This window comes from Dermacentor andersoni, chromosome 2 (genome assembly GCF_023375885.2).
Source record: "Dermacentor andersoni chromosome 2, qqDerAnde1_hic_scaffold, whole genome shotgun sequence".
Taxonomy (NCBI): Eukaryota; Metazoa; Arthropoda; class Arachnida; order Ixodida; family Ixodidae; genus Dermacentor; species Dermacentor andersoni.
The window spans coordinates 14194995-14220333 of record NC_092815.1 but is presented as its reverse complement, the minus strand read 5'-3'; the positions used below and the strand labels follow the sequence as shown (position 1 = coordinate 14220333).

At 44.3% G+C, this 25339-nt stretch overlaps 1 protein-coding gene across 1 annotated transcript in view; it reads left to right on the top strand.

Moving 5' to 3' along the window:
* The window catches only part of Cul4 (cullin 4), a 55586-nt gene that overhangs the window by 13199 nt on the left and 17048 nt on the right, over nucleotides 1-25339 (top strand). The window contains exons 5-10 of the mRNA XM_072286350.1: nucleotides 2495-2657; nucleotides 4124-4296; nucleotides 10463-10643; nucleotides 14867-15059; nucleotides 15443-15547; nucleotides 22306-22751. Of these exons, the coding sequence (XP_072142451.1) occupies nucleotides 2495-2657; nucleotides 4124-4296; nucleotides 10463-10643; nucleotides 14867-15059; nucleotides 15443-15547; nucleotides 22306-22751 (1261 nt within the window). The remainder of the gene's footprint in view (nucleotides 1-2494; nucleotides 2658-4123; nucleotides 4297-10462; nucleotides 10644-14866; nucleotides 15060-15442; nucleotides 15548-22305; nucleotides 22752-25339) is intronic.

Here is a 25339-nt window from a genome sequence, read left to right as displayed (position 1 = left end):
AAAAAATTTACCGTAATTTTTCTAGGGTAGCCCTAAAGTGAGAAAAAAAATATTTTGCGTTGGTATATATGTACTGTTTGTTCATGAATAACAACAATAAAAAAGGAAATAAACTTATAAGAATTAAAAATTTGGTGCATTCTTATACACATAAGGCTTAGAAAATGCGCACACGAGAATATTTCGCAAGTGTTCAATGTTCCTGCTCTTAGACTAATATTTACGTCCATAGCGTAATCGAACTACGTAGGGGCACGCACTGAAGAAAACTGTGTGGTTGTGTGTATACCCGCCGTGGTTGCTCAGTGGCTATGGTGTTAGGCTGCTGAGCACGAGGTCGCGGGATCGAATCCCGGCCATGGCGGCCGCATTTCGATGGAGGCGAAATGCAAAAACACCCGTGTACTTAGATTTAGGTGCGCGTTAAAGATCCCCAGGTGGTCGAAATTTCCGGAGTCCGGCACGTAAAACCCCATAATTTTGTGTGGTTGTGTGCCCGTCAAAAAAGCACAACGTGTGACAAACTTCCGCTAATCTTCGTCTTATCGCCAACCAGAGGCAATTAGTTTTCGCGAGTGTCAAAAAAAAAAAGAAACGGAAACGCATGCATGGCGGCATCCTCCCTATGCGCACCCCTGCGAGCACTAAACGAGCGAGAAAGAGGCGGTCACCCTTTGAGCGATTAGTAATGAGATAGCCATCAGTTTTGCAAGTGCAAGAAGCCGAAACTGCCCGCGGAACAAAACCCAAACCGCCGCCCGCGCGTCAATGCGCCAGCGGTAGTATATAGATGCGCGGGAGCAAACTAGCTCTGAAACAAACCCTGCAACAAATACCGAGAAAGGGAGGCACGAGAAAAGAATTCCCTTTATTCCCACATAGTGGCAGCACATAACACAAGAGTAAAAGTTTGGAAATTGGTGCGCTTTTCAAACGTACAGACGGCGCCGTAAATATACGGCATCGACCATTTTTGGACTTGTTCGCGGCACCGTATCTTTACGTCATTGACCCCCAAAGGGTTAAGCTGTCATTTTAGTGTTGACAAAACCTGACAAACTGAAGTTAGCTGTGCATGTCTTCAAAAGACACTTTCTTCAGTTATCCAACATATTTCTTAGGCAAGGAAGTCTTCACATTCCTTGCACTCTTAGAAGAGCCGTCTTAAAGCACCCCTCACCAGGTTTGGTCATTTTAAATACAAAAGTGCAGCATATATACCTCACGCTGATGATCACGTCTGCGAAGCATTACAGGGCTGTGTGCCATGAAAACTGCTGAAATCTCAAACCAAATGCCGTGCGCCCTCCTGCTCAAGAGAGCTCTGCTCTTAGCCAGAGAGTCAAGGTTACATGCACAAATGGCTCTACATATAATCATTCACCGTGATACGGGACTTTGGTAACTCATCCAATGCAGAATTGCCAATGCAACCACTGAAAGTGTGCCACACAGCAAAAAAAAAAAAAAAAGAGACGAAGGGAAAATGGAGGCAGGGCTCATGAACGTGATGCGGTCCCTCGGCTCCAGTACGGGAGATAGCAGGGAGGGAACGCTGCTTGCAGATACTAGTTGAGAAGTATGTCTCTTTGAACAGTTGCACTCGCCTTCTGGTGATATGGTAACAGGGAATTCAGTTTTTTATATCTCCTCCAATAATAAACCGAACAAAAAAATTGTTTTGGCAAAATGATCTCCACACGGCATTTTACTGCTTCCAATGTATAACCAAAATTTACATTGGGGCCTGGTGAGGGACCCTTTAAGTGTGCTGTTGCTCTGTGCGTATGTAGACTGTCACTTCCTGATTGAAAAAAGGGATCTTTCTTCCTTTCTTTCTTTCTTCTTCTTTAGCCCCAAAGACTTGACATTGCTGTACACCCTTAAGCAATATGAAAGGGAACACCCAAATTGCTTTCAAGAGACCCTAGCGGCTAAACATCCATGTCCTATAAAAATGTGTTCAAAGTAAAGGTTCTATGGAAAGCGAATCGTTGGATATTATTATTATGTAGGATGTGAATCCACATGCCACAAGTAATTGTTGCTTGAAAACAAATTCGTTGTTCTCTGTCGTAATGCTCACATCTGTACATAAATAGTGCACATCAAAGTGCTACTGGTGCAATTGCAGTCTAGGTAATCTTTGACACCTAAGTCATGAGTATCGGTCATAGTGAAGGCATGATTCAGAGCTGCCATATTTGTGGGCAGGGCATACTATCTATGTGCACCCCTCTGTAGAAGTTCAGAGCACACAACCAGAGCCATATGGCACCCCTCACACACCTGGCCTTCCAATGTTTGGCAAGCTATAGGTCATGGCCAAGGTTTCTCGGTCATATGCTTGTTAGCCTACAGACATTTTAAAAAGGTTTTACGTCTGCAACGGCTGAAGGTGAACTTACTTTCAGGTGTTTTTCCTGTCTTGAAACAGCTGCAATTAATGTATTCCCTCTTTTTCTCACTCGTCTTTGACCAATGCTCTTTGCAGGGATGTGGGCTTGGAACTGTTTCGCACCCACATAGCCAGCAATCCCGGTGTGCAGAGCCGTACCGTAGATGGCCTACTCGAATTGATTGAACGCGAGAGGGGTGGTGATGCCGTCGACCGGTCCCTCCTAAAATCTCTTATTAGAATGCTTTCAGACCTGCAGGTGAGTCCTGCACACAATGTGAACACCTTTCTGGTGTACACTAAAAACAAGATTTTTGTATGAATAATGAATGACCAATCTTAAATTAAGGCATAGTTAGGTGCTGTAAGTTGGCTGTCATATGCCACCATAATATTCCCTGCCATGCCACGCAGTAAAATGATTTCATGGTGTTTCACAGTGCATGGTTTCTTGGCAATGCTTACAATCCTTACTGCCTTGCTGCTACATTTAGGTACAAGCTGGCACTGAATAAAACATTAAGGCACATTGAATAAAGCATTAGGGCACACTGAGGGGTTCACACATAGATTTTTCTGAAAACACTTGTATCTTCTTTTACTGGCTGGTTATTTTTTGCTCTTGCAAATTGGAAGTGAGGAAAAGTAACACCAGGAAATCTTATTTAGCAGGCCAAGTGATCTTAGCCACAAATACATTCAGTTCAGTATGGAATATGTACAGCTACTAACAGCTTCTACAACTGCATTTTCGTGCTGAGAGATTATAGATTATAGAGATTAATTGACGCATTGCTGTGCCCTGACGTTTGCTGCCCTTACGAAGACAAGTCCCCTTGTCGAAATCTTGGCTTCAGCGACATTCCTTGTTTGATCACACTTAATCATTCCAATCCTCCATCTTCCTGTGAAGCTCTCTTGTTTTACATTGCTGTGTGTATCATAAATGTAATGACTAGAGTTTTTTTATGTGTAATTATATCAGACGGCATCAAGGTGCCTACATTTGTGGCCCCTTGACTCAATTTACCTGGTAGTTAACAGGTCAGTTAATTTGTTTTCTGCACTTTGAGTGTTATACAATTCTAAAATGGCAGCAGTAAGGCAACAAGGGCAGCAGAAGACCTTTAGCTGGCAAAAGCCCTACTAAAAAACTAGTTACAATATGTCTGACCTTTAGCATTGGAGTGAGGGCTTCACACGAGGGTGAACATTACACGAGTAATACAGGTACTATATTTGTGAAAGAAAGCAGGATTGTTGTACTTTTGCATCCACAACTCAATGAGTCGGCACCCTGCCCTGTATTCCATCTGGAAAGAGTGCAGATTGCAGTAGGTCAGCTGTAAGTTAGCTTGCAAGCTTCTACAGCCAGTCAGGGGCCCAACTTGAGGCGGCATTTTACCTGAAAGCAACATATTATTGACTAGTACCTGTGCGCCCAGACAGCAATTATAGCTAGGGACATTATCATTAAGGCATTGGGCGATCTAAGTCATGTTCTTTAATTGGTTTCTTGAGTAGCTGACGTTTTTGTGGGTGAGGCTTAGGGTTGTTCCTCCCCACCCTGCTACAGTATGGCAGTATGAGTAGCTGACACTGGCTCCACTTGTGTAATGTTTCGCATTTAGCTAACATGCAGCGTAGTGGCCATGTTTACCTTTGGGCTCCCAGAAACACTTAGCCAAGTTTGCGACATGCATTTGACCAAAAAACTGTACGCAGATGTACGGAGAGGTGTTTGAAGGCCGCTTCTTGGAGGCGACAGAACGGCTTTACGGGGAAGAAGGCCAGCGGCTTCTTCAGGAGGCAGAGGTTCCTGCCTACCTGCAGCACGTCGAGCGCCGCCTGAATGAGGAGCAGGAGCGCCTGCTCTACTACCTGGATCACTCCACAAAGTGAGTAATCCTATTGTTATCGCCAAAGATTCCCCTGCCTTTGGTGCCTTTGTATAAACCTTTTCATTGGGTGAGAAGGAAAGGGTGTGCGGCGAGCCTTTTCTCCTCTCTGGCTTGTGTAATCCGGCGCGGCGTTGCTTGAAAGTATTGCTGTCACATGCTGCAGAACCATTTAGAAATGTTCTAGCTTGTACTTTGTGAAATTTACGCAACATCCGTTCTGACAAGGTCATCGGGGAACCAGTGTGTAGCCTTTCGGTGCATCAGTAACTACAATATGCGTAAATATCTCTTAGGGGTGCAAACATGTGACACACATCATCAGCCGTGGTGTGCGTACATTGTCGGAGTTGGGGGCTCAATCCCATCGCTCGTGATCCGTTGTCAAGATTGGAGTCCGGCATGAATTCGAAGGTAGCTGGCCCATGCCGTCGTCCAACTTATCCACGCTGAGGACGTTGATGAAGGGAAGCACTGTTTCTCATCGAGAACGAGGCGTATGGGTTTATTTACAGTATTTATATCAGTCTAACATGACTGCTTAAGAGAAGTGTGTCGAGCATCCGCACGACAGCAGTTTTTAAACACTCGGTCCTCCCGCGATACAAGGTGATGCGAACGTTCGTTTAGTCATCGCAAACTAGCCGCCTCTCCGCAGGACGGTTTACACACACACATGCACACACACACGTGTTTACAGTCCGAAACCAACACCACACGAATTTCATAGAACTCGGAGCCGTTCCGGGTAGCGCGTTGTCTTGCGTCTTGGTGGGGGCGTGGGAAGGAGCGCAAAACGGCATTCCCGCGGCAACTCGCGCACCCGTAGCAGATCAGGTCCGCGTTGGGGAGTTTGGTAACAATAGTTGGCCCGCCGAACTCATTCTGTCACAACGGCTCCTAGCTGAGCCGACGGAGAGTGGAGGATGTGCGTATTGATATCGACACAAAGTCGACTTCGCCATGCCGTGGCTAGAGGTTGGCGGCGATGCTCCCGAGATGTTGCTTCCACAGTCGCAACGGGTTGGCAAAACTTTGCACTGCAGCTGGCCGTTCTTAACAACATGTTGTGAACTTTTTTCGGTGTATCGGTTTTAATTGGGTGAAAAGAACTGGCGTCTGTGTAATGCCAGAAAATGGAAAATCTCCTCAATATCTGATTGCTTGGCGTAGGAACTAAAACATAAGAGCACATGCTCATGTACGGCCAACCTAAGGCAACCTCGAAGCATCTAAGCACCAGGTGCTATCAAATATTTGTGACACACCGGCATCGTTCTCGTGCATTTCAAGTCTAGTAGACTTAAAATCACTATGATATGTCTATGCTAGCCTCCTGTATGAGGCTGATGGCACTGCCCAACACAGCGATCACTGCGGTTGGTGAACCAGCATGATACACACATAGGCAATGTGCTTTGGCATTGCCTTTTTTGCCCGGTAAAGCCATAATATCTGAGGATCGCAAAAAAGAATGCAACAGTTCTTTGCGAGGGCAAAATTTCCGTAATACAGGTGAATGCGTTGTAGAGAACAGGACAAACAAAACGAAGGGAAAAAAATTCGGTTGTCATTCTCTTTCTCGAAAAAAAAAGAAAGAGAGAACGGGCTAACGCCGCAGTAAGACTTTGCATAGTCATGCCGCACAATGTTTATAGATCTATAAACATTGATGTCGCATGCTTGGACCATGCATTATATCAAATAAAGATATCTGTAATCTGGCATCTACCACTGCTTCGGATGCCCGTGCAGTTTGTAAGCGGTTACTTTGCCGGACAGGTGCAATTCACACTGTAAGGTATGCAGTTATTACTAACCAAAACTATTTTTATTCATGGGTGTAAACCACGTCCACTGAAGCAAGTAGTCACGCAATGTAATCTACAGCTAACAGTTTGAATGCGTCTTAAAGTATAACAGATCAGTAGCAGATCAGTACCCATGCTGTGACGATCGTCGCATATGTTTCATTGCTCCTAAACCGCAGCTTAGAACTAAAGGAGGATACTGATGTAAAGTCACATTAGTGAATGGAATTTTCAGAAATACACAATTGAACTCCGAGGATGATTGTAGACTCAAACAAGTGCGCACACATCACGCTGTGTGCTCCGTCCACTTCAACGCCAGCAGAAAGACCAGTCATGCCAACTTAAATCACTTCAGTACGTCTCACAGAATTGTTTTTCATGTAGGAGATGCCACGTCACACTAAACATACTGTGCGAGCGTGAAAACAAACACCAAAAACCAGTGCCGAGCGTATATCTGACAAGATGTATATATACAAGATGGAGCTCTCCCCCATGCCAGCATGCCGACTGCCCGTAGATGGCGCCACTGCAAACGCATTGTGGTGGCGTCCATGAAAAGACAGTCTATGCAGGTACTACTTGCTGTTAGTATTGCAGCACAAACCATCTCTACAGCCACTGGTGAGTGATATTTTAAACATGCAAACCTTGCCTCCTTGGATAATAGGTTGCCTTTTTATAACTGTGCTAACTTTTGTTTGAAAACAACAGAGCAGCTGTTTTTGTTTATGGATAGAATAATGCTTGTATGCTCAGCTTCTGTTTCTAAATTCTTGCACAAGAACTGCATCTTTACTATGATATCCCAATTTGCATGGCTTACTTTGTGTTCAGCACAATGCATTGGCGGGCTAGTTGGTGGGAATCCATAATTACTTTGTGTGTTGGCAGAAATCATCAATGACGGCGTTTTTTTTTTTTAAGGGTAAGTGAAATTTACTAACTGAATTTGTTGTACTCAATCTCACATCTTTTGGTTTTCCAACAGGTGCTATACCAAGTGTTTTACTTTTACATTAACAGGATTTTTAATTATCACCTTTGGCACTTATCACAAGTCTACTTACTGAGCCAAAATACTCCAAGAGGTTTACTTAGACTGCAAATCAATGCACATACTTGAACAATTAACAAAAGTTTAATCATTGTTTTTGGTGAATTAATTTAGCATGCATATTGCAATACATTAATTGAAGCCAGTGATTTCAGAGAGCACATTCATTTGGAACAAATTTTGAAACTAGCACCAATTTTGAGATAAGCGCAATCAAACTTGCAGTAAGAAGGCACAGTTGTTCCACTTACTTTTCTAACAATATGCCTCTTGATGCATTGAAGCTGAAAAGTTACTGGAATACCAATTAATTTCGTTGCAAACATTGGGAACATATATCTTGAAACTGGTGTCATCCTCAGAATTAGTTACAATTGAATATGACTTTAAAAGTCACCACTTACAATTTGTCAATTATAATATGTGGCTTAATGTGAATAGTTTAAAAGTTAATTAGGAAAATCTTTTGATTAGTCAATATTCACTCATTTCTTGTGCATGTGTCTGCCCCTGAGAGTAATTTGGCTCAAGAAGTAGAAATGTGCTAGATATCATGAGTGATTTTTAAGAATTCTGTTTATGATGAAATAAAATGCCCCGTATATGCCTCCAGGGGTTCTGAACAATGCACAACCAAAAGCCACTGACTGGCCACTGTCAGTGCAAAATGACTCATTGAGCTAGTTGGTTCATAATCATAGTGCACTGGTGAAGATCAATGAACTCTTTATTATACTCATTTCTGCCATGTTCCTCATCTTTAAATTGACTCTTATTGATCTTAATCAATGCATATACAGGAGCTGGTACAGAGATTTGACAATACTACCACCACCTCCTTCACGGCTATTATATCTCACTTACGCTAAACCAGACTATTGACTGGTTCACATCCCTGCCTTCCTGTATTCTTCTCTCTCTCTCTCTCTCTCTCACTTATGCTAACTTAAAGGGACACTAAAGGCAAATATTAAGTGAAGCTAAAGTGGTAGATTAGTTCGAGAGAATCTCTAAAGCGTCAATATTATTGTGAACAGAGCCTTAGTAATTGACAAATTGAGGTACATACAGGACAGGATTAGAGACTCCCCTGGGACATTCAAGTACTTGACTGATAATGAAAGCACTCCTAATTTAATTTCTGTCACTAGTAGTCAACCACTCGTTATAAAAACATGATTGTATTGCATTATAGGACGAAAGAAAATGCTACTTGTCCAGTTTTATTTCATCTTTAGAAAAAAGAACTGATTGACATTACACTTCACAAAGGCGCGGGCGGCCAAAAAGTTTCGCTCATGTCATTAGTTTAATTATCACATAGTGCTACGCTGGTGTTGCTGGCTCGCGAAGCTCGCACAAACTGCAAGTAGTAGAGAAGTCCACTTCCATGTGATGTCACGGGATGCCCGTACAGTTCACACCACTTGACCAAAAGCAGCTGCAGCGGCGAATCCACTGCTCTGTCATGGCTTGGTTTCTTCCTGGCCGGGCGTTTGTGGTTTGTGCAAGAAACTGTACCGCCATCTGTTGGGCGCTGTTTTACTCACCGATGGCAACAAAGGGCAATGATTGATGGCATATCCAACATCACTGCTCCCCGGTTGGGTGGCAGGAGATTTTAATTGCGATACAGGTACTCGGACCCTGCAGATGCAATTTTCTTGTAAACTAAGTCTTTCCTTGGCACGAAACAAGCATTGTGAGGTTTCTGGAATGGTATTTAAACAGCCTATGTTGAGTTAGCATTTCCTTTTAGTGTCCCTTTAAATTAATTTCTGAAGAATGCCATCTCTGCAGTATCATAAGAGTACAGTCAAACCATAATGTGATATGCGTTATATGTGTTATCGAATCTATCGCTGTCTGTTATAACAACCAGATTTCTATTTATATACTAGAACTTCAAAGCACTGCCTGTAGGAATTACACCCCCATATAAGTATCATTTTTCAAAGCATTGTACTGATGCAGCTGATGATTCACACCTGCTTGATTGAAAGAAGAAAAAAAAAGGAGAACAAGCACGTATAAATTCATTAAAGTGTAGGAAACTTCCACGGGAGCTTTCAGAACACTCAAGCACCTGAAGGTGGTTACTCCACAAGTGCACTTCCAAAGCTGTGTGAAAGGGGATAGATTCATTGTGGTGTAATGGGTGCCAAACAGAATGCATGAGAGAAGGGGATGGACAATGAGGCTACTGACAACTATAATACATTATTACAACGGAAATAAATAGATAAAGCAATCAAAGGGGACAGGGAATAGGGTACAAAGCAAATAAGAAACACCAAAAATTGTTCTATCACGCCATCAGGGTATCACCATATCCCTCACATTGTCATTTAGAACAGAGATGCTGCACCTCCCGTCACAACTGCGCTGGCTCCACACTAGCCTTTTCGCCATTTAGTGTGTGTTGACGGTAAATTTAGTTTTGCCTATTAGAAACACTTCATTTACAACTAGCTGCATTGTCTGCTTTTTGCAGTAAGTCCACATATAATCACCTGTTGGTATATATGGCCACTTTACGTGATATGTACGTATTATCATTTTCATTGAAATGGGTGAAAGTGAAGTCTGCCAACGTGGCTGAACTTTTCTATCTAGCTGGGGGTAACATCTTATTTAGGACATTTCGATTCCTCAAAAAGAAAAAGCGGGTAGGGGGCACTACTGTTCCGATTTACTGGAAATTCAAGGTACAACAGTTTCTCAATTCTAAGCACTTTAACAATTTGAGGCCTCAGCCTCATTTCTTCAGATCAAAATGTGCACGAATGTCAGAGCCCTTCTTTAAATATACCAGGTACCCTCCAGACAACTCTTCGTGATGACCAGCGGCACCGCCTTCTTTAGAAATAAGTTCAAATTATAGTCATTTTCTCTTTTACACATGGCCTTTTGTGCTGTGGTGCATATGGTAATTACACTTCGAAAAATAAACGCGATTATAAATATGTTATCAAAGATGGCGACTTCTGTGCGCCGTTTCTGATAGCAGTGCACCATATGTGTTCTCGTAAAAGGTTCAATCTAGTTTGCAACATGGGCTGATACTGGAGACAGTGCTGTGTCATTGTACCCTCATGACTAATAGGATTGCTAACAGTGCTAACCAATAAATGGGTCCAGTAGTTTATGCTAGCAGGTCTACCAGGAATCTATCGCTTGACTCACATTTGTCCTCAAATGGTTTATCACCCACTTTTTTCTTGTCGGTGCCCTTTGCGTCGCACTGTTAAAGCAAGAGCATGTTACCAGCATAAAATTTCTAATGTGAATGCAGGAAAGCGCTCATCGGCTGTGTAGAGAGGCAGCTATTGGGACAACACCTGGGTCCCATTCTTCAGAAGGGTCTCGACCAGCTGCTGGACGACAACCGAGATCTAGGCCTCATGTACAGCCTGTTTGCACGTGTCAAGGATGGACTTCCAATGCTGTGCACGCACTTCAATCACTATGTCAAGGTGCCTGCTTATGCCACTGGCAACTATGCTCTCAATTTATCCTTTTAAGCATGTCATTTTAACATGTGCCAACTGGCTAAACATGGTTGTGACAACAGAAAGCAGGAGTGCACACTTCCTGTCAATGTCATGGGCAGTGTCTAAAACATACGGCGATCATTGTGTCATGGTAAACAGACGCCAGTGTTTTGGAGCTGGCCCTTGATCAACCACGCCTTTGACACTCTAAATTCACTGTAGCAGAACGAACTATACTTTTGGCTTGCATTTAAACTTGTGTGCAGACCGGCCTCCGTGATTGCAGTGTGCTGCTGTCTTGAAGGCAATGCAAGACTGACGCACACACAGATCCTTGGTGCAGTGTCGTAAAATTGTACAGCACATAGTAAAAAAATTTGTAGTTTTGCCCGAAGGTGAAGCATTAAAAGCGATAGCAAGGTTTAGCGTTGTGCTCAGACTCTTCTGACAATGCACGAGTGCAATATGGCGTGACACAACACCCGAGACAATTGTTGCTGTGCAGCGGGTACCAGGTGTGTCACAACACTAGTGCTGCGAGGAATGCCGGCAACAATGTTACCATTGGCATAATCTTATGCCATCTTCGACTGGTCGTTTCTGAGCGCTATGGAGCGCTCTCGCGAGCAGCGTTGTCTTCGGTTGGTTGAAAGAGGGTGCGCGCCATGCATTCGACTGGTTCATCTCGATTGCTCTCCTCCATCTTCGAGCGCTCTGAGGCGCTCTGAGCCCTGTCGTCAGAGCAGCCGTCGAGATTGAAATGTCATCACAGTGCCACGTCGCTGCTGTTGGCGACAGCCCGCCGTAACCTAGGCAACCTATGCCACTGCGTGCTGGCGTCTCGACGAACGCTCGTCCCACCGGCGCGTCCGCTGGTTTATAGACGAAACATCGGACGTTGGCAGTGGTCACGTGGTTTCGCATCTGCCATTTCCTCCTCCGAGAGCGAGTTGCAAGTTTGGCTTGCATGCTTGTCCTCTACCTCTGAGCCGGATCTGCCCGACTGTGCTTCGGGGGATGGAGGCGACCAGTCGAAGATACCATTAATGGTGCATAAGTTGAGGTCGAGGGAAAACCTTCGAGGTTTGTCAATGCCTAAAGAAAAGATAAATAGATTTAGTTTGACATCTACTGTCCAATCTGCTCAAATCAGTGTATGCACCATGGTGTGGTATGCACGCAGCTGCTCAGCAGGAGTGCTAATACAGTAAAACTTCGTTAATTTGTATTTCACGGGACCAGAAAGAAATATCTGAATTAACCGAAAGTCCAATTATCGAGGGTATCAAGAGAACAATAAGCAAATCGTTACTACATGGACACGCATTTATTTACTGAATGAATGTGCAGATTCTGTTTTTATTTTGCATGAAAGTAATGTGGAAGCTGTAATTCTCATCGCGTTATAACTGATTAGCATTTGCAGCAGCAAGGGCCTTGCAACATTTTTCGCACTGCGGCCGCAGCATGAGACCCACATCTTCATCAGAGACTGGATTTTCACTACTGCGTACATATCCCAGTTATTTTTTTATCAGTGAGCTGGTTGGCAACAGATTGTCTGTCCATCATGATGCTGCCGGTGGGTTGATTGCCGGCATGTGGGCTGCAGTAGAATCACTCTTCTTCTTTCATAGTTTTTGTCATCTTTGTGACATAGCACACGCATTGCACCTAGTCAAAACAAAACTGCTTTACTCGTCACAACCACTGCGGACAAAACCATGGTCGCTATCGTTTTGGTCATAGGCTGTGATTATGCAGTTCTGAAGGCTCATGGCCAGTGCTGGGTCACACATAGCAGTAAATGCAAGAATGAGGCTATAAAGGAACAAATAGGCACAAAGCATTCCCGCGTTGCCATACGGTTCCTGCTGATGATTATGACGATGCAAACTCCTCTCCATCGTTTCGGTTGGACGCTAGTGCTGCTTCTGCTCTTTAGAGTAGTACATTTTTTTGTTCTTTTTGACCTTTGAGTCATACATTTGTGGCGTTCTGCAACGTTGCTAAAGGGGTATTCACATGAGGGATGTTTTTGAGGGGGTACGGCTGGAGTCGAGTGACGTAGGCCACCACGAAAACGTCCCCGTAGACAAGTGCGAGGAAACCAGGGAGGGAGATAAGTGTTAGCAGACTGCATTACCTCGGGAAATAACAGCTTGGAATGAACTTCCAAGCCACATTGTTGAAATTAATAACCTGGAATCCTTTAGAGAAACATTTAAAAAGATAATTCCATAGTCATGGGCGTATATCGTTTCATTTGTCCGATGTGACTTGGTGCACATATTGTGTCATTTGTCCCATGTGATTTCGCTGTCATGATCCTTGTTTCTTGCCTGCTATTTATATGTATACATACGTTTGCAGTTCTTTGCTAAAAGTTTCATTGAGCCATGCACGTTTCTGATTGTCCAGAGTTTTGCTATTGTTCCTCATTGCTTGATGTTAAATGGCATCTCTTGTTTTTCAGTTGTTTGATTTGTTGTTAGTTGTGTTCTTCTGTTTTTGCTACATGTTGTTTTTCTTAGCCCTCTCACACAATACTCCAGTTAGAGCCTGCGAGGTATGTGTAAAATAAATAAACAAATAAACAAATAAAATACTTTGGCAGCTTCTGCTCTCGACACCGCTCTTCATTTCTTCAAATTTACCTTGTTGTACGCTTCAGATATAGTGTCCCAAAGGCATGGAAATTGTTCGACCAGCAATAAATAAATAAATAAATAAATAAATAAAAATAAAGTGACATTGTCGCTTAATTTGGCCATCGCTGTGGCACATGTGCTATGTGCCATCACAAATGTGACAGGCCTGTCAACCACAACAGTGAAGCGATTGCAATACAGTTGCCACCCTCAAGAGCAGCAACTTGGTCGAGGTTCCCAGACACCAGCGCAAAATTCTGCTGCCTCTTCTGCCAAGCAGGGATTGTTTGTTCCGTTCGAACAGAGGTTCCCCTCTCCCCGGGGATGTGTGGCCACGGTGGTACACCATCTCGCAAAACCGTACTATTGTCACTGATGTTCACTTCCACATCGACAGCCAGGATTTCTCCCTTGTGTGGATACCCCTTAAGAGTCGGTGGTTATGGTTTGTCAGCTCTTCGTTCGCATCAACTGTGTATTGTTGAACTCTTGTTGATAACGGTCTGCAGTGGCATTCTGCCTTTCGGACTTTGCACTTTTTCTGACAAAGTGACAAAAAAAATATGGGTTCACAGCTGTCGGTGCACGGGTGGCCGACGCTGCCGCCATAACAGCAGTACCCTTGTAAAATGCCAGCACGCTGCAGTAGTTTTCGCTTTCAGCGAACTAGAACACTTTGCTGTCATGCAGAATGCATTCATGTCCCTTTGATAGTAAAATATATCACAAGCTCTCGAAGGAAAAATGGCAGCGGATGCACTCGTAGTTTCAACTTGCAGGTGATTGGTATTGGCCGGGCGCTGTTTCGAAAGAGCTATGATGCCACATTTCGTTCTTTAGATGATGTTTTTAACAGAAATTAGCAGTTAAATGCAGACAAGTGCCAGGAACAAAAATGAAGGTGCTTAAAATTTTATTTTTGCACCAATGTGGTGTCGAATTGTAACTGCCGAGTCCACTTATAATGGGCTACTGATACAACCACTCCTCGTGAAACTATCGAGTTCGTTATAAACCGGTTTGACTATATCTTATTCCATGAAATAATAACTGCCAAAGCATGTTTCAGCGATGAGCATTCTCACTTCTAGTGCTGTGTTTTGAAGTTCAGCAATGTAACTGCAAAACTTGCAACACCAAGTATGAGATTTGACAAAGGCATCAAATATTGTTCTCATTAGTTATACAAGAGCACCTGCAAATGAAGTTCATAGTTTGATATTAAGTCCCTACACCTTGTAGCAAAGATGGTGAAGTATTCCTGCAAGATGAAGAAATCGTAAAGAAGTCCCTGCATTCAGGAGCGGGGTAACACTGGATGTTTCCTGACTTCTGTCATTGGCACGTGCAATGCAATTGATTCTTTCTGAGCTAAAGCTGGGGTTGATGCCACTACTAGACATAACTTTACACTTGCTGCTACATAAATACCAGAAAAGAGAGCCCTCTTTTTCACGTAGGTCTCGTGCCACCAAAGTAGGCATTAGAAATTGGGAAAAGCACTGACGTGTGTTGATCACCATATGTACCACCCCTTTGCCCCTTCTATTGCAGAGGCGTGGTCGCGTAATAGTGAGCAACCCAGAGCGAGATCGGTCCATGGTCCAGGAGCTGCTAGACTTTAAAGACCAGATGGATCAGGTGGTGAACCAGTGCTTCCATCGCAACGAGAAGTTTGTCAACTCGCTCAAGGAAGCCTTCGAGTACTTCATTAACCAGAGGCCAAACAAGCCAGCTGAGCTTATTGGTATGGCTGTTATATAGAAGTCTTGGATAAAAGTCGCTTGGCATGTTAGGCTTTTCAGACATTTCAGGCTTCTTAGTCTTAGACATTTTCAGGCTTTCAGCCGGAATTCATTTTGGAAGTCTACAATATATCTTGTTCAAATCAAAAATGTTTCATCCTGTGTATCTATTAAGTTCTACCAGGATGCCAGATATGTTTCTACCAGCTTCTTAAACAAATAAAAAGAAATATCTGTCAAGTTACGCAGCCATTATATTATAGGCCTTAGTGCACGCTTTAGGGACAAGGCAATAGCTCCATGCTGTAATTTGAGCTTATGTTTAGTGTTATGTACAGCTCAGCATTTCTTCATTTTCTTGTCCATTCTTCTTTTCTTAATATAGCCAAATTTGTGGACTCAAAGCTGAGGGCAGGAAACAAAGAGGCAACAGAAGAAGAATTGGAAAGGCTGCTGGACAAAATTATGGTGCTTTTCCGCTTCATCCACGGTGAGTGTGAAAGAAAAGAAATAGTGATAGCCTTGCAAAACTGTCTCATGTAGTCGTACACAGCATGTGTACATGATAACTGTGCTGTTGTCTAGTTAGATGACTGCATGAACTGTCTTTGTCAACCTCAGATTCTTTGACCTAGGAAGCTAAACCTCCTAACACTGCACATATACTCCATAACATTACCAATACAATGAAACCTCGTTACTATGAGCGTCGCATCAGCGAACTTTTCAGATTAACAAACTTTTCAGAAATCCCCTGCTTACTTATAGTTTCAATGTAACAATATTTCAGTATTACGACCTTCAGAATACCAATCATTATTCAGTTTCCTTGTGGTGTTAACAACGCCTCAGTACTACGAACTAATATTACGATATCTGGGGATTCTTAGATTTCCGTGTATGCTTCACGGCAGCTGAAACAGTAGGCTAGCAGATGGCAAGGCGCAGAGTACGGACGTCGCGGCGCATGGGTTCGGAAAACCCGAGACGGCGCCCGAGGAAAAAATGAACACAGGTGAGCGGAGGCGACGACACATCAGGTTTTGCGAGGGCATGCTCCGCCCAGAAGTGTTGCCTAGCAGCGGAGGTGCGTCTCTTCCTTCTTTCACCCTTCTCTCTTGGCACGCCTCTTTTGTGCTTCATTCTGCGGCTGTACGAACTATGTGCATGGTAAAATGTAACCTCCTTACTCGCGAGCAGTGTTGCGGATTGGGCACCCCCATTTCATTCCAATTCGATTCCGGGAAATTAGAACTTGTCGCAATTCCATTCCTTTCAATTCCTTGGAATTAAAAAAACTTAGCGCATTCCCATTTCAGGAATGGCCGAGCAGTTCAATTCTATTCCTGTAATTAGTCAGCGTAGGAAAGGCATCTTGGTAGTTTTATCAAGTTACCGATGAACGCACCATAAAGCTGATGTCATCAGATGCTTTACAAACTGTAAAAATACGCAAAACACGTTACCAAGGTCGTGGGACCCGCCGTGGTTGCTTAGTGGCTGTGGTGTTGGGCTGCTAAGCATGAGGTCGCGGGATCGAATCCCGGCCATGGCGGCCGCATTTCGATGGGGGCGAAATGTGAAAACACCCGTGTTCTTAGATTTAGGTGCACGTTAAAGAACCCCAGGTGGTCCAAATTTCCGGAGTCCCCCACTACAGCGTGCCTCATAATCAGAAAGTGGTTTTGGCACGTAAAACCCCATTAGGTCGTGGGATACTAGCTTGGTCACACATCTCGTGCAATACAACCACCCTACTAATTTCCATAGGGGCAGTTCTCCCGTTACCTATAGTGTTTGTATGGTCAGCATATTTTAACGGCTTGTGATGTTTTGATGTTGTTTAAGCTTAAATCTGTTAATGCTAAAGTGATGACATAGCATATTTTTGCTTAAGTGTCCTTGTGATATTTAAATGCTGCAATAAAGGTGCAAGATGTGCAAGGTGCAAAAAGAAGCTTTATTTTGGTTTTATTCATCGAAATTTTGCAACAAAATGTCGTGAGCTAAATGGGCACTTCGCTATTTAGTTTTGAAAACACGAAGTATAAATGACGGCTGCTTCAACGGTTAATTCTAAAAACAAAACAAAAAATGAGATAAAACAATTATTTTCTACCTAACTATGTGTTGCGCTTCACAAACATGAGCTACTCGAAAGAGGTGCTTGACAGCCGATTTCACTTCGGTGTCATCATCAGGGATGCCATAGAAAACATGCATTCCATGTCAGCTGACATTGCAGTCACAGTGAAAACTGCCCTTGCAAGGAGGATTTGCTGTTCTGCTGATTTGCTTTTGCATTCTATTCAGTGTGCCTCTTGGCTTTTTTTTTGTTTGTTTGTTTGTTTTTAATGCAAATCCACAGGCTGAGTCTTGTAAGAAATTGTAACCATATCTTTGTTTCTATCCTTATCTTCTGTAACCCCCCCCTTATGTAATACCCTGACAGGGGTCCTTAAGTAAAAATAAATGATGATGATGATGACGATGAAGGGAAAGCGGCTAGCGTTCACTTTCCAATAGGTCAGGGTCTTAACCATGTCTACGCAAGTTCCCTTTGCTAGGTAAAGAGAAATTTCCCCTGCGATAGATCCAGGCATATTGTCTTTGTGAGCATCTTCATTTTGCTTGATGTTTTTAAACATCAGTCTGCTTGGCCCTGCTTCAGAGTCTGCATTCACGACGGTCTGGCGCTGTCCTGCTCTAACAAAAGAGGCTCAGCACAGCAGAACCCATCTGCTCAGAAGCTGCAGCTGAACACCAAGAAAACCGTGGGTCTAGGAGGGCACCCATAAAAAATAGAATCAGTCCACGTGCTTGCAAACCACTTCTCAAGGCTACGCTGTAGGCCTTTAGCCGCCTCTTTGCAAAGAATGTGCCTTTGCTTAATATTTTCGCAAGGGAAACTTCTATATTTTGCAACGTGGGAAGCAAAAGTCCGGCTGTCTCGTGCCTTTTCTGCAGCAACTCTGTGGCTTCCTCTACAGGGAAGAGAAGCTCAATCAAGTCTGTTGCCAGCCTCAGTTCATATTTAGACAGTTTAGCCTTCTTGCACGCATGCAGAGCTTTTGTCAGGCCTGGATGACTCTAAAAAGTGGTCGCGGGCTTTCTCATCATTCACAGCTGCGAGTTCCATCTCTTCGCATTGTGAGATTCCAAGTGCAGACCGGCCACATTAAACACTTCTTCCATGTTGACATAGCTCTTGTGTATAGATGAAACGATGGCGCTGCATTTTCGTACGACTTCCTCGGCATGTGGGTCCTAAAATAAAGCGAGGACAGCAATTAGCGATTATTGCCATTGAAAGTACAGGTACTGCAAATGGCAAACATGCAATGCAATAGAGTTTCGGAAAGGGAATGATGACATACGTAATCGTACGATACTCCACTTGATGACACACTGACACTCTTCAAGAATGACGAAATAAAATGGGGACTGACACAGCCATTTTCTCCAGCCCTACGATAAATTGAGTGCACATTAATACATAGGCTGCACCTTCCTGTTCTTTAGGAATACCGTATTTACACGATTGTAATACGACCTATCTTTTTAATGGGGGGTTGACTTACAGTCGAAACCAAAACATGGCACTGCCAAAAAAGTGAGGCCAGCGAGATATCAGGGGAGCTACAACGTAGTTAGAATTTTACATTTGCTCTGTGGCCCTACCTGTAGCTTTTCAGTATTTCGTGCGTTTGTTCACTTTTTGGAAGGGTTTTTCAACATTTTTGAAAGTTTTACAGTGCACACAACACTCGGGGAGTGGGGGTCGACAGTTGATGGAAGCACCGCTGTTCCATTTGCGGCGACACCATCAGAACGGCAGCACTTTTGGGGAGTATAGATAGTTCATGGAAGAGCAGGCACCGCTTACGTGTTTCTCTTTTCCTATAACTCTTAGCTTGAAGCGTTCGACTTGATTGCCGGCTACGTGCTACTTCCATGCTTCCTCGGTCGTCATGAGGGCTCCAGGCCCACTAAACATTTGGCCCTCACTCATAGCAGCGTTCAAGAGGGCTACCATCCTTTACGCCGAAGAAACAAATAACTGCGCAGCAGGCCGCAAGTTTGATGTTGCTTAATGGGTGATGCGAGAGCGGTGACTGCAGCGAAGCAAAATTTTCACCTGTGACGGCAAGCGAAGCGGTTTCCGCGGGCCGAAGTTGCGACGCTTTCCGGAGCTGAAGACCAAGCTTGCGACGTACATCGCTGAAATGCGTGAGCAGTCCCTGCCAGTGACATGCGACATGGTCATGAGGCAAGCCTGGATCTTTGCCTTTTGAGGACCTACAGTATGCCGCCACCATAGTTCTGCACGACGGATAGCAACGGCATAGAGCCGCGGTTACACAAAGAATCAAGACAAACTTTGGAGCAACTCAGTTTACAAGTACAGAATTGTAGTAGGCGCATTGCTTATAAATGTACTGTGCTTGTAATCAGCCAAGCCATTTGAAAAATACTGCTTTATTCTTAAATTTGAGGCTCTGCCTTAGTAATGTTTGAATGTGGGCTGGTTGGTTCTTTGGCATATTTTGACAAAAAAGAAGCGCGTAGACGAAAAAGTGCTCTATTTTCACAAAAAGACGTAATTTCATTCCCATTCCATTCCGTGCAAAATGCGCTTGATTTCATTCCCATTCCGTTCCTCCAAGTGTTGTTGCCATTCCATTCCGGTGTCACAAAAATGTCGAATGATTCCAGAGTCAACCCAATTCCAGAGTGGCAACTCCACAACACTGCTCACAGGGATGCCACACGGTCGCACTTTGCACTTTCCAGACGGTGTCGTTTATGCGCACTTGCACTTTGTCAGAGTTCAGGTGTGTGCCTCGAGTGAGACAGTTGCAGTGTCCCCGTCAAGAAATGTGAAAAACAAAAAGCAAGAAACGTAGCACTTTGGAGGTGACATAGAGCTACCTTTTTGCCGGTAGTTTTCTCGGTGTCGGCATCTGTTTTGCGTGCGTCACTCTTATTATACGGTGCTTCGGTGGTGTGTGGCAGCAGAATCTATGGAAAATAGCAACAGCACATGCCGAGAGCCAACAGCGACATTTTCGTGGATAGCTGATATGGTGACAACGTATGAACTGATAGGTTGATGGGCGGAATGGTTAATTTTGGGGCTTTCACTTTAACGATCTTTACAGCGGTCCCCTGAAGTCCGTTATATTGAGATTTCACTTTATCACTTCTCTTTAAAGAAAAAATTACTTTTTACTGATATAAATGTGCTAAACCCTTGAAAACATTTCTGTCATTGCAAAAATTTATATTGATGCTTGTTTCAGATTGCTAGTGAGAGGTTTATGGGTGTTTCCTCGCAGTCATAGTGATGTTTTATGCTCATGGTGCATTTATTATGTTGGCAGTGAACATCTTATTTGCAAGGCATTTTCGGGATACAGTGAACTTCCATTAATTCGACTCCGGTTAATTTGATCCCGACCAAAGGCCCCGGCTGGTGCCCGTGTATGGGGCCACACTTTCATTATGTTGACCATGAAATTAACCTTCGCCAGATAATTCGAACTTGGCTGGTCATCGTGCATGCGCCCAACCCCAGTGGTGACAACCGTAGCTATGGCTCCAATAGCAGTAGCATCCCTCTTGACGGCGCTTAGTTACAGTGAATGCATAGGGACGCACGTCGTATTCCATGCCAATTTTCGGCCTGCCCCAGAAAGGTGGTACCACACAATGAATTATTAAAGTTTTTACTCAACTCTAACATGCACCTTTTTTCCAAGCAAGTTCGTTCAGAAATTGCTTGGGCAGTACAATTCAATATGAAACCGAAACTGTGTTGGCGGCGCCTACCGTCAGACCCAGCCTAGCCAGCGTCATTGCCATCACAAATGACGACCATGGATGGCAGAAAGCAAGTTGTCGCATAGCATGATGACAACTACAATGTGCCGCTTTCAGTCTGATTACAAAAGCATGCTCAATCTATATGTTATTTTACATATTGAGCCAGCGGCAACAAGTCACGTCGCATGTTTTTGACCTTTCGAAGAATTTCATGCTTTGCAAGACAAACTAGCAAAGTGTTTAGCCTAGACGTGGCCCACCATCCTGTTCGCAATTGTTGTTCAGTTGGATAATTGCAGAATAACAAACATGCTATGGACTGTATGGAGAAGAACTTGTGGTTCTTCATAGACAGCTATAAAGTGCTGTCCGATAGTTATAACAATAGACTTTAATAGATTTCTAGTAATAGAGTGCTACGTTTCTCTTGTTAGAAAATTGGTTGCACATTCGATTTATTCATTGTTTAAAAACTCTAATTTCATTTTTATGTTAGTTTTCTACTTTGAACCTATTAAAAGTGGGCGCGTGTTCACTTATGGGCTGTGTTACTGCTAAATAAATCAGCAATGTGTTTTGATGTGTTTTTCTGCCAATTTAATTCAACTCGCCGTGTAATGCGACCGATTTCGTCAGTCCTGTCAGGGCTGAATCAACGGACGTCTACTGTATTTACTGCTTGGTTTTCTAAGTGCATTATGTGAAGAGAGCTTTTACTCTTCTTTTAAAGTCAATTTGTAAGCTTACAATTAGAGGCACACTTGAATCACTCAAATAGCCTGAGTCACAGGGGCCAGCTTTTGGTTGCTTGAAGCACTAGCTGATGCTTTGAAAGTGCTGGTTGTGTCAGCCCCGTGCTATGTGAAGCAGGGCACTTGTCCACTACTGAGTGAAGTGGAGAAAGCTTCTAAGGCTGGTGAGATAGTGCTGGTTTATTACTGCAAAGGAATAAAGTGGTGCCGGAACTGACTGCTTTCAAATTTCACTTATGTTTAACAAAGTGTATTTAACCATTGCTTATATAAAAAATTAATCTCTTGTGTTTTTATTGTGTGTGTCAATTTATATATTGAATTTATTCTTGCAACTGTATTGAACTAACTTCTGGTCTTTTTAAGTTCTCAATGTTTGTTATTAAAATGTTTGATTGCACATGTATCAATGAAACCTGGTTTCACGTGTAGTGATGCAAAATTTTAAGGAAACACTTTCATCACTTTATTTTTCATCTTTTAGATATGTAGCCACTATTGCAAAGGGTATGACTTGTACATGATGTGGCCACATGTGATGCCAACTGACGTTTTCTAAAAATGTGGTCTGAAGGTACAGGGTCCCATGGTTAATGGCATCAGGGGATTTTCTTGCCTGGGGGGTTTAGGAACACCTGCCTCAACCCAACACTATGTGATGTCATTGCAGGCAAAGACGTGTTTGAGGCCTTCTACAAGAAGGACTTGGCCAAACGCTTGTTGGTGGGCAAGAGTGCTTCTGTGGATGCAGAGAAGTCAATGCTGTGCAAGCTGAAGCAGGAATGTGGTGCGGCATTCACCTCCAAGCTCGAGGGCATGTTCCGTGACATGGAACTGAGCAAGGAGCTGAACCTGGCCTTCCGGCAGCAGCAGCGCCGTGAGCGGCTCGAGCTGACGGTCAGCGTGCTGACCATGGGCTACTGGCCCAGCTACCCACCCCAGGAAGTGGCACTGCCCGCAGCTATGGTGCGCCACCAAGACCTCTTTCGTCGCTTCTACCTGGCCAAGCACTCTGGCCGCAAGCTCCAGTGGCAGCCCAGCCTGGGGCACTGTGTACTTAGGGCCACATTTCCCGGTGCAGGTGGTCTCAAGGAACTGCAGGTCTCACTCTTTCAGGTGAGTGCTGCCTCAGATAGTCAGAGGTAGGACTCCTGCGCCAGTTGTGCCATTTTGATACAAATGCAATTCCTGCACCAAACTGTACTAAACAAAAAAAATTGACTGAAATTGCACCACACTGCACCAGAACGGCTTCGGCATGTGTACTCTGGCAGTGACCGCGAACAGCGTGCAGATTTGTTCTCCGAAAGAGAGTAGAGTCGTTCGCATTCCGCACACTGCACGACGGCGCCTCCTGCACAGTTTCTCGTAATTTCACCCTTATAACACTGGACTTCTCGGCGATTCTGGAACGTAGCTAACGCACACACGCCTGCTCCCTGTTGTTGCTGCTGTCGGAACAGCCAGGGCAGCTGTATTTAAAGTGTACTAGAATTAGAGCACTGTACGGGCCCGCTTTATGAAGCCTGAGCCCAGCCTGGGCCCAGGCCCAGGCGTTCATTACTAAGCTTAGCCAGGGCTCGTGTGTTCATGACCAAGCCTGGCCTGTAAGTAAAAAAAAAATATATTTTTTTTTACTTGGAGACTGCACCGTATGCGCCAGCCTCACCTTCTCGGGGTCTATTCAGTTGCAGTGTACAGTGAAACCTCGTTAAACCGTAGTCGGCCGGAGCTCGGAAAAAGTACGTACTAAACGGTAGTGCTGTTTAACCGAAATAGCATGAGATCGCCCACTTACCTGTCGAAAACGGAACTCAGAGAGAGTGCGATGAAAGGGGAAAAAACATGCAGTATTTATTCACTTCGCGCGACATAAGTTATTTTCGTTTGATGCCGCGGCGGCCTAGCACGACGACAGCAGCCTCAAACTGCGTGCCAGCTGCAGGCAGCCTGCAGGCAAACTGCGTGCCAGCCTCAAGCTGCGTGCCAGCTTCTCAGGCAGCCCCCCTCTCGGCAAACACTCGCACGGCAGATTCCTCGTTGGCGTTGCGTATTCTCCGTGCACGCGCGCACTAGTGCTGCGTAAGTCCCGGGGCGCCTTTTTCATTGCCGGGTGCCGGAGTTCGGAAAACTTTTCGTTTGGTATAGTTACGTTATCGCGCCCCTATTCTCGTTAGGACGATTGCACTCACGAGGCTGACGTAACGCGCAGCTTCTGCCACTGTCAGGCCTGAATCGCCCGTGCTGTCGCTTTCCGTGTCATCCTCATCACTGTCGCTAGTCGACACTTCGGCAACAACAGAGGCAACGATGGCGAAAAGTCGAACCTCGTAGCCGACATCTCTTCGCGGTCGCAGCAGCGCTGCCGAGCAACTTCGCATTCCAAATGCCACAAACTGTAGTCAACAGCAGATCCATGTCGCGGGCCAGCACCGACTTCTTCGTGTCTCGTTCGATAGCACGGACGATGTCTAATTTTTCTTCTATGCTGAGCACCCGGCGTCTTTTTTATCCGAGCTTCAGCATGACGCGAGTCCTCGCTTGCACGACGCCATAACGCTTTCTCGCTCTCTGGCATGGCGTCGAAATGATGTTGATGTTGATGCGGCTTCACATGCAAACGCACAGGGCGCTTGGAGGCCGTTGTACCGATCTCTGAGGCTTGTTGTTCTGCCGGACCGCCCTGTGGAGACGACGCACCACCGTGTTTGCGCGACGAAAAGGGGAAACGCTACGTTTTAACCGATGCGTACGCAATAAGCTGGTACGGTTTATGCGGATACAAAATACATTATGTTCAATGGCCGCTGAGTCGGGGAATTGACTTTACTACTTTTAAACCGAAACTACTGTTTAAGCGGGTACGGTTTAACGAGGTTTTACTGTAGTATAAGCAATAAAAGACCGAAACCTTTGTTTCTCTCATGGGAACATCAGTGGTCTGGCCCATTGCCTGTGCTGTTATGTTTTCGCTAGTGCGCATGCCTGGTACCTGGTGTGCATGCCAAGATCGTACCTTGATCGTATGATTCGGTCCTATGAGGTCATTTAGCATGTCATTTAGAAGTCATACAGCATAAAATAAATGCACAAGTAGAAAGAGACACCCCTTGTGGTAGCACTAAAATAATATAATTGTGTTGAGACTTATAACAGTGCAACTGTAAGAGCGATAACAGGGAAATGGTTTGAAGAGTGGCTTTCTGTATTATTTATTTGTTCTTACACGAAAACAATGTTCATTTTTGTGGAACAGAAAAAAGAATTGGAACTTCATCTGCTTTTCTATTTTCGTTGCTAAGTTATACTAATAGCCAGCTTTTTGCACATGTCACTTTAGCTTGGCACAAAATACTTTGGACAAAGCCTGCAATGCATAATGTTCACGTGAGGCCGAAGCCAAGACTTTTACCCTTTAATGAGCGGACCCAAGCCAGGCCCGGTCCCGTGCAGTGCTCTAACTAGATTATGGCTGAGTGGTGTTGCTCTCCCTCACTGAGATGCAAAACAACAAAAAGTAGCCTTAAGGCACTGCGAGTGAACTAGATGCAGTCTACGCTCGTTACAGTGGATCCACATGCAACAGACTTTCTGATATAACTGACCATATTTCAGCGTCGGTACTGAGACTACCGAAGCGCATGATTTGTGAACACTGCGCATCAAGACATTCAACCTTAGTTTGCTCTACCTGTTTTATTAAT